At 47.3% G+C, this 10,750-nt stretch overlaps 1 protein-coding gene across 1 annotated transcript; it reads right to left on the reverse strand.

The window, feature by feature from the left end:
• Positions 1-1,798: 1,798 nt before the first annotated feature.
• On the reverse strand, positions 1,799-7,221 carry LOC138745681 (plasma protease C1 inhibitor-like). Its single transcript, XM_069902960.1, is given in 4 exon segments — positions 1,799-3,502; positions 6,390-6,422; positions 6,425-6,602; positions 7,055-7,221. Coding segments are annotated over 4 exon segments (525 nt in total). The 5' UTR covers positions 7,115-7,221; the 3' UTR covers positions 1,799-3,248.
• Positions 7,222-10,750: the final 3,529 nt, after the last annotated feature.

The following is a 10,750-nucleotide window of genomic DNA, read 5'->3' on the forward strand; positions in this document are numbered from 1 at the left end:
AACTCAATCCTATTCTGGGAAATAATGTATTGAGAGTAGGGGGAAGATTGGAAAAAGCAATAACACCAGAAGTGAAACATCCAATTATATTAGCTGAGAAATTTGATTGTTTGACGTATGCATGAGAGAACAGGTCTATTTCAAAAAGAAGATATTTATGTAAGATGCAGATGGAAACAAGTGCAATTTCTTGCAGATTTATTTTAGAAAAGATGGATTAAAGAATATCTTTCATTATTACAAGAACAACAAAAATGGACTAAAGCTAAACGCAATTTTGTATGTGGAGACATTGTAATTATCATGGACAATTATTCACCAAGTAATTCTTGGTTACTGTGGAAAATTGTGGATGCAGTTCTGGACAAGAAAAGTTTCGTTCAACAAGTGCAGATTAAAACCAAGTCTGGTTACTTAAATCGACCTATTCCTAAAATCTGTCTTTTACAAGAAGCAGAAACTTTTGATTTCTAATCTTATACTTACCATATTTACTTGTGTATCTGTAATAGTAATTACTATATATTGGTTTTCAATGTCTATTTAAAATAATTAGGGCCGGAATGTAAAGGTTATTTTCATTCTTAGTTATTTTTGTGCCTAAGAGAACCATGATGTTACCATAGTGATTATAACACAATATGTTATAATATCCTCATTATTCAACCAGATGTGAAGGCAGCGTTAGCATGAGAAATTTTGCTTTGAATATGTGCATCTCTTTAAAGTTTATGTATCTCTTTAAAAGCTTTCTATATAATTTGTATCTTCATGTACATTTTATACCTCTACTTTACAGTAAATCATTATTATGCAAAGTTATACAAAATGTTTATCTGATCTAGTAATGAATTAAAGCTACATAAACTAACAGCCACAGAGTTTGATTTGTTGGATTAAAGAGATCGAAATTTGGGATATCGCAGCTAACCCTTTGGAAGATGATACTTTGAAATTTGGATACATTAGAATAGGAAAGTATCATCTTTCCCTTCCCCTTCACTCCCCGCAGACCCCACAAACTCCCCATGGACTCTAGCCCTTCCCTACAAACTTCCTACAGACCCCACTCCTTCCCCTTCACTTCCCACAGACCCCACCCATTCCCCCTCACTCCCCATTGACCCCACCCCATCACCCGCACTCCCCACAGACCCCACCCTTTTCCCAACTCTCAATGGAGAGCAGCTCCCCGTCCCAACGGATCCCACCCCTTCCATACAAACTCCCCACAGACCCACCCCTTCCCCTTCACTTCCCAGAGACCCCACCCCTTCTCCCCCACTCCCCACCCCTTCCCCATCTCTCCATGGACCCCACTCATTCCCCACCCCTTCCCCATCTCTTCACGGACCTCACTCCTTCCCCCTCACTCCCCATGGACCCCACCCCTTCCCCATCTCTCCACTGACCTACCCCTTCCTCACTCCCCATAGACCCCACTCCTTCCCCCTCACTCCCCATGGACACCACCCCTTACCCACTCCCCATCCCCTTCCCCTCACTCAGCACGGACCCCACCCATTCCTCATCTCTCCACAGACCCCACCCCTTCCCCTTCACTCCCCACGGACCACACCCCTTCCTCATCTCTCCATGGACCTGCCCTTTCGCCATTTCCCACAGACCCCACCCCTTCCCTTTCACTCCTGACAGACCCCACCCCTTCCCCATCTCTCCACGGACCCACCCCTTCCCCCTCACTCCCCACGGGCCCCTTACGCCTCACTTCTGAGGAACCCCACTTTGTCCTGAACATCTCCCAAGCTCCTCCCTGACGAAAACACATCCAGAGAAATCACCAAGCAACTCATTCCTTTATTTATTCTGAATCCAGAATGAGACGCAAGAGGCAGCTTGATAGAAAGGGGGAGGTGTCAAGGAGTAACCTTGGCCCGAAACACGTCCCCTGCCTACAATGGTGAAATAGGGGTCTGTGATTCCCAAGAAGGAGGTGGCATTCCACATGAGACAGGGGCGGAGGGATCAGGGGGTCTCAAATGCAGGTGGGTGTGGGATGGGGATAGAGAGGAGGAGGGGGAAGAGAGAAGGGGTGAAAGAGTGGGGAGAAATGGGGAGAGTGTGGGGAGAAAGTGGGGTGAGAGGAGGAGAGGGGGAAAAGGGAGAGAGTTGAGGGGAGAGAGAGAAGGGGAGGGGGAAGAGAGAAGGGGAGAAAGAGTGGGGAGAATTGGGAGAAAATGGGGTGAGACAGGAGGAGAGGGGACAGAGAGAAAGGGAGGGGGAAGCGAGGGGAGTGAAGGGAGAGGGAGAGAGAGGGGGAGAGAGGAAGAGGGGGACAAAGAGTAGGGAGAAATGGGGAGAAAGAGGGAGATGGGGAGAGTGAGAGAGGGGGAATGAAAGGGAAAGGAGGAGAGGGGAAGAGTGAAGGTGAGTGGAGAGAAATAGGGAGGAGGGAGGAGGGAGAGAGTGAGGAAGTGGGGGTGAGAGAGGGGGGTCAAAGAGTGGGGGGAAATGGGGAGAAAGAGGGAGATAGGGAGAGTGGGAGAGAGGGGGAGTGAGAGAGGGGGAGTGAGAGAGGAGGAGAGGAGAAGAGAGTGAGTGGGGAGAAATAGGGAGGAGGGAGAGAGTGAGGAAGTGGGGGTGAGAGAGGGCAGAGAGCGGGAGCAGAGTTGAGAAAGGGAGTGAGAAAAAAGGGGGAGATAGGAGGAGAGATAGAGGGGAGAGAGTGGGAGAATAGAGGAGAGGGGAGAGTGGGTGTGAGGAAGAGGGGAGAGATGGAGAGGGGTGAGATAGAGGTGAGAGTGGGAAGAGGGTGGGGAGAAAGGGAAGAGAGGGGTGGGATAGAGGAGGAGAGAAAGGGGGTGAGAGAGGGAGAGGGAAAGGATAGTGAGAGGTTAGAGAGAGGGTGTGAGATTGGGAAAGGGGAGAGAGAGAGGGAGAAAGGGATAGGGAGAAGGGAAGAGAGAGGTGGGAGAGATGAATGAGAAAGAAGGGGAGAGAAAGGGAGAGAGAGAGTGGGGAGAGAATGGAGAGGGATGAGAGGGAGAGAGATGGGCGAGGAGAAAGGGGAGAGAGTGGGGAGGGGGAGAGGGTGGAAAGAGGGGAGAAGGGGCAAGAGAGGGGGAGAGGGGAGATAAGAGAGAGAAGTGGGGGAGAGAGTGGAGAGAAGGGGGAGAGACTGGGAATAGAGAGTGGAGAGAGGGGAGTGGGGGGAAAGGAGAGAGAAAGAGAAGGGTAGGGGGTATGAGAGGGTTAGGGAGAGGAGGAGAGGGGTGAGATTCTTCCCACTAACGGGAGGGATCCACCATCCTCCCCATGAAGAGTGGATAGCCCTGCTTGTTGTCCCACAGTATCCAGATGAAGGGATGAATGACCTCAAAGGATAGCATGCTCCTTCCCACGGTGAGGGAGGTGACAGCTGATGCCTCAACCCCCTCTTCATTGAGAGAGAGGACAACTCGGTGGGTGGCGGAGGTGATAGAGAGATCTTCACCCCTTGTCAACCCACAGAGGTTGGGATTGAGCAGAGCCTCCTGTAAACCTGAGGGAGAGAACAGGGAGGGTGAGAGATGGAGGGAGATGAAGGAAAATGTGGAGAGGGGGAGTGGGGGAGAAGGAAGGGAAAGAGTGGGAGGGGAGAGAGAAGAGAACAAGAGATTGGTAGATAGAGGAAAGAGAGGAGGAGAAAAGGGGAGAGGTGGGAAAGAGAGGGGAGGGAGACGGGAGAGAGGGGGTGAGATGGGGATAGAGAGACAGAGAGAGGGGGAAGTGAGGGGGATAGAGAGGGGAGATAGAGGGGAAATGGGAGGGGGAGAGTGGGGAGAAAGAGGATTCAAACAATTGAATGGCACATCTTCCATTCGTACAACCCCTCCCTCCCTAAACGTCACCCCTAGTGCGTGTGTGTGTGTGTGTGTGTGTGTGTGTGTGTGTGTGTGTGTGTGTGTGTGTGTGTGGGAGGGGGGGTGACTGTGAGGGTGTGTGTGTGTGTGTGTGTGTGGGGGGGGGGGGGGGACTGTGAGGGTGTGTGTGTGTGTGATTACAAGCTACCGTTTTAGTAAAATGGGATTATCTCTGTAAGAGATAGTATAGACAGGAGGAACTGAATGGTCACAGTTAACATTTAACACAAGCACAAGTCACAGCCCAGTGACAATTCGATACATTGGAAAAACTGAAGGAAGGTTTGACGCCGTCTGTTCCATATTCAAATCATTTGTAAAGACGTGATTTTGCAAAGGGAGGACCAATCTGATGCTGAAGAGAAAACAGCTTTTTGGAGCAGCTATTGTGTCCACCCATTTTTCTGGGATTCAGAGCAAAGTCTGCTCCATGAATAACTGGGCCTTTTCGGTAGATTGACCTGCAACAGGAGGGTCTTTTGGGAAGCAAAGTCCTTCATTTTGATGTGACTAACAATGGAGGTTACTTGGAGAGACGGGTCGGTGCCAGGGTCTTGGAAGCTTCGTGGAGGTCGCCCAGTTCGAGTCTCGCCTACAGAAGGACCAGGAGTGTTGTGATCACAGCTCGTGCGAATGGACATTTCTTCAAAGGCAACGCAAGGAGAATTTGCGAGTCTGTCGCACCCACAAATCGCGTCTCCCATCAGTTCATTATTAACTCTGGGCATCAAATTTCAAAGTTCGACGCTTCAACACTGAATTTAAAAGACTGAACTTTGGAGTAACTGTCTAGATTTTGCCTGGACTGTAATGGTCTGGATATAAAACACACACACACACACACACACACACACACACACACACACACACATACAAACGCACACACTCACACACACATCCAAATACACACCCACACAAACACTCCCACACACACCCACACACACATACACACTCACACACACACATACACACACACCCACATCCAAACACACACACACCCACACACAACCACACTCAGACACACACACACTCACACACACATACACACACACACCCACACACACACCCACACACACAGACACACTCACACATATGCACCCACACACACACACTCACACACACATACACACACACTCCCACACACACCCACACACACACTCACACCTACCCACACCCACACACACAACACTCAGACACACACACACACTCACACACACATACACACACACACACTCACACCATACACACTCACACACACACCCACACCCACTCTCAGACACACACACACACTCACACACACACACTCCCATACACACCCACATCCACACACACACATTCACACACACATCCAAATACACACCCACACAAACACTCCCACACACACCCACACACACATACACACTCACACACACACATACACACACACCCACATCCAAACACACACACACCCACACACAACCACACTCAGACACACACACACTCACACACACATACACACACACACCCACACACACACACACCACACACACAGACACACTCACACATATGCACCCACACACACACACTCACACACACATACACACACACTCCCACACACACCCACACACACACTCACACCTACCCACACCCACACACACAACACTCAGACACACACACACACTCACACACACATACACACACACACACTCACACCATACACACTCACACACACACCCACACCCACACACACCCACTCTCAGACACACACACACACTCACACACACACACTCCCATACACACCCACATCCACACACACACATTCACACTCACACCTACACACTCACACCCACACCCACACATACACACTCACACACATACACCCACACACACACCCACTCTCAGACACACGCACACTCACACACATACACCCACACACACATCCACACTCAGACACACACACACTCACACCATACACACTCACACACACACCCACACCCACACACACCCACTCTCAGACACACACACACTCACACACACACACTCCCATACACACCCACATCCACACACACACATTCACACTCACACCCACACACTCACACCCACACCCACACATACACACTCACACACATACACCCACACACTCACAAACATTTGAACACATGCATGCTCGCACTAGACACATAGCTGGGGATAGATTTAGTGTTAAGGGTAGTTTAAAAGTTAAGGCTATAATTTAAGAGTAAGAAATAAAATTAGTGTTTTAATAAACATTCTGGTTCATTGTCTATTGTAGCTCATCACGCTAATGTGTGTGTGCGTGAGTGTGGGTGCGTGTTGAGAGAGTGAGAATATGGGTGGGAGCATGTTTGTGTGTGCATGAGTGTGGCAGTGGGCATGGGTGTTTTGTTTGTGCATTTGTGTGCGTACGCATGTGAGGTTTGTGTCGGGGGGGGGTGTGTGTGGGTGCCAGCATGTACGTGTGAGACCCTTTCCCCACCCTATCCCCAGTTTGGGACATCGAGCATTCTCGGGACACGTGATCTTTACCCATTTTCCTGAAAGGTCCCAAAAGGTTCTGGAAAAGTCGATGTTGATTCGGGGCAGGAGGACAGCCGTGGGTGCAACATTCATCTGGTCCAACCTTTCCACGAGCCGCACCATGGTCTTGTTGTCGAGGGACGACTCGATCTGTTTCAGGGTCCGTCCGTTAGGGAGGAGGATGATAAAACTGTTCATCCCAAACAGGGGGATCTTCGCTGCCTGTGGGTTAGAACAGCAGAGTGTTCATGTCCCTCTCCTCCTCTCGGTCCCACCCTCTGTCCTGCCACAGGACCCTAACCCTAACCCCACACCCTCAAGGAGCAGACTCCTGCTGGCTCCCCCTTCTCGCACCCTCTCTCTAACTCCCCCCTCTCTCCATCTCCCCCTTTGTCCCCTTCTCTCTCTCTCCTCTCTCATCCCTATTCCTCTCTCATCTCTCCCTTTCATCTCCCTCTATCTCCCTTCTCACTCTCCCCCCACCTCTCTCTCTCTCTCTCTCTCTCTCCTCTTTCTCTCATTGGCCCCTCTCACTTTGAGAGAGAGAGAGAGAGAGAGAGAGAGAGAGAGAGAGAGAGAGAGAGAGAGAGAGAGAGAGAGAGGGGGAGGAGAGGGAGAGAGAGGGGAGAGTCCCTCTGTAGACGAGGAGGATGCTGAGGTTTTTGGGAGCTCACCTGCACCTTCAGGAAATGGTCGTAGAGAACGGTGAGGGGGTACGATGTGCTGTAGAGCATTGGGACACTGACTGTCCTGTTCTTCGTGACCCAGAAATTCTTGTTTATCGTATGACCACGGTCAAATTTTGTCTTCCATTGCCCTGTTGGGGAAGGGATGGTTTAACTATACCTGAATAGCAGCTGTATAACCCCTCCCTACATCTGAACTCGGGTATATTATACCATAAGATCATAAGATATAGGAGCAGAAATAGGCCATTCAGCCTATCAAGTCTTCCCTGCCATTTAATCATGAGGTGATCCACTTCCTCACTCAGCCCACTGCCTGGCTTTCACCCCATAAGACGTGATGCCTGACTAATCAAGAACCGATCAGTCTCTGCCTTAAATACACCCAATGACCTGGTCACCACAACCGCCTGTGGGTACAAATCCCATAGATTCACCCACCCTCTGACTGAAGAAATTCCACCACATCTCTGTTCTTAGCGGACACCTTTCAATCCTGACTCTCCCCCCGTGGGAAATGACCTTTCTACATCTACTCTGTCCTCACCTTTCTTGTTAATATATTTTTATTGATTAGAAAAAGAGAAATATTATGCTACATATTGATCACATATAAACCACGCAACTTTATACGATACAAAACAGAGCATGGTCACAGGTAGTTTAAAGTGCATTGTCTTATAATGCTCAGATACAATGGGAATTCCCTGAATTAAACATTAGCTTGTGTTCTAATATTACAACGAATTCATGGTACATTATCTAATTAGATTAACTTCTCCTACTTATGCAGAGACAAAAAAAAAGAAAGAGAATCCTACCCCCACTAAACCTGGTCACCAACGAACAATATGTAAAGAATCGAGTCTCAGTTCCCGGACATCAGACAGGAACCCCCCCCCTCCCACCCCCAAGAGCAACCCCGCTCATGTATTCAGATAATGTTAATAGTCCATGAATGGCCCCCTATCTTGTCAACTTCAACCTTTTTTTATATTTTATTTAAGATTAATAATCACTACATCTAAATACATATATAGAATGATCAATCACTTTTATATCTATAAACACCCCCACCTCCCAACTAACACCCACCCTCCTCCCTACCCCAACTACAAAGAAAGAACAAGGAGATCATTATTTAATCTTAAAAGTTTATAACTTAAAGGTTCTTGGCTGCAGGAGTGAAGACATCCACTGGAGCGGAGCGAGACCTCATACTTTAACATCAATAGCTTTCAAGTAAGGGCTCCAAACTTTAATAATATAAGAATATCTATCTCTCAAATTATTTGTAATTTTTTTGTAAAGGAATACAGGCTTTCATTTGATTATGCCATTTTTTTCATCCTTAAATTTAAATCAGATTTCCATGTAATAGCTAAACACTTTTTAGAAACCGCTAATGATAAACGCAAAAATTCAATTTGATACATATTTAGTTTCATTCTTTGATAAAGTTTGGAAGAAATGTTCTCAAAAATCTTTTTGTTTTGGACATTCCCAAAACATATGAATGAGAGACTTTATGTTTCTCACGCCGTGGGTCAAAATCAGGATAAAATGAGATAGTTTAACTTTGGACATGGGTACCCTATGTACCACTTTAAATTGGAGTAAACAATGTTGTGCAGAGAATAAACTTTTATTAATCAAGTCAAGTGTAGTATGTCCATGCTTTTAAACATTCAAAATGTTTCAGTCAGTCTACCATCATTCGTCTAAATTCCAACGAGTAGAGGCCAAGAGCTGTCAAACGCTCCTCATATGGTAATCAACCTCCTCTGAACCCTCTCCAATGTCAGAAACACACCAAAATGATGGAGGAACTCAGCCGGTCTTTTCAGTATCCATAGGAGACAGAGATACATTGCTGACATTTCGGTCCTGAGCTCTTCTTTGGGGAAAAGGCAGAAACAGGATGTATCAGAGAGTTTCCGAATTCAAACAACGGGGGAGGAATCCAGACCAACAAAAGGTGTTAATTGGATTTGATGAGGAACAATAATGAGAACAGCGTGGATCTCCCAGTGGCCCCCCATTTCAATTCTCCATCCCATTCCCTTGCCGACATGTCTGCCTATGGTCTCATGCACTGCCAGACTGAGACCACCCGTAAAATGGAGGAACAACCCCTCAACTTCTAACTGGGCCCCCTCCAACCAGATGGCATTAATATCGATTTCTCTGGCTTTCATTAAACCCCCTCCCCCCACCCCATTCTTCCCCTGTCATCTCTCTATTCCCTGTCTCCTTTCACACAGACATGATCAATTCTACCTTGTCCAATTAACATTTTTTGTTGGTCTGGAATCCTCCCCCGTTGTTTGAATTCGAAGACTTTCTGCTTCTGCGTTTTCTGATTTTTCCTTGAAGAAGGCCTCAGGCCCGAAACGTCGACAATAGATCTTTGTCTCCTGTAGATACTGAAAAGACCAGCTGAGTTCCTCCAATCACAGTGTCTGCAGCCGATCGCGTTTCATCCTCTCCAATGTCAGCACATCCTTTCTTTAATGAGGAACCACAAACTGCTCACGTCACTCCACGTGAGGTCTCACCAGTGCCTTATAAAGCCTCAACGTCACATCCCAGCTCTTGAATTTGATTCCTCTTGAAATGAAAGTCAGCATTGCATTTGCCTTCTTCACCAACAACTCAACATGCAAGTTTATCTTCAGGCCGTCCTCCCTTTGTCTCTGGGTATTTTCAAGTTTCTCCTCATTTAGAAAATAGTCTGCCTCTTTACTTTTACTTCAAAGTGCATGACCTGACATTATATTTCATTTGTTACTTCTCTGCTCATTCTCCTCATCTAAGTCCTTCTCCAGCCTCCCTGTCTCCTCAACTCTACCTGCTTCTCCACCTGCCTTCGTATCATCTGCAAACTTGGCCACAAAGCCGTTCATTCCATAATCTAAATTATTCATATACGATATAAGAAAAGTGGCCCCAACACCAACCCCTGGGGAACAGCACTAGCATCGATCGGGCAGCCACCCAGAATTTGATCCCTGTATTCTGACTCTCCGCTTCCTGCCAATCAGCCAATGCACCACCCACTCTCGTATATTTCCTCTTATACCAGACCTCTTATCTTGTAGTGGCCTTGTGCGGCACCTTGTCAAAGGCCTTCTGAAAATCCAAATACACATCAACTGCATCTCCTTTATCCAGCCTGCTTTCTCTTTTTCAAAGATTTATAGGTTTGTTAAGCAAGATTTTCCCTGGCTTGATGATGGCTTTGGCCTCCAAGTTCTCTGTAACCTTAAGAATCGACTCCAACATCTTCCCAATCACTGACATCAGGCTAACTGGTCTATAATCTCCCTTCTGCTGCCTCCCTCCCTTCTTGAATCGTAGGCTGCAATTTATGATTTTCCAGTCCAAATGGATCATACCAGAATCTATTGATTCCTGAAAGATCAGCCCCAATGCCTCCACAATCTCTACTGCTACCTCTTTCAGGACCCAAGGGTGCAATCCATCTGGTCTGGGAGATTTATCTACTGTGACAAGAGTATTTAGAGATGGTTGGGTGGGGGGGGGGGGGGGGGCGGGAGTTTATATGGCATAGGACAAAGACGTGGGAAATCACCTCTCCCTGACTGGACTATTTAATGCCCAAAATTTATGGACTATAAAAAAAATTTTAAAGTTTGGGAAAGTACTTTAATTCTTGAAGAT

Source organism: Narcine bancroftii, chromosome 11 (genome assembly GCF_036971445.1).
Source record: "Narcine bancroftii isolate sNarBan1 chromosome 11, sNarBan1.hap1, whole genome shotgun sequence".
In the NCBI taxonomy this organism is placed as follows: Eukaryota; Metazoa; Chordata; class Chondrichthyes; order Torpediniformes; family Narcinidae; genus Narcine; species Narcine bancroftii.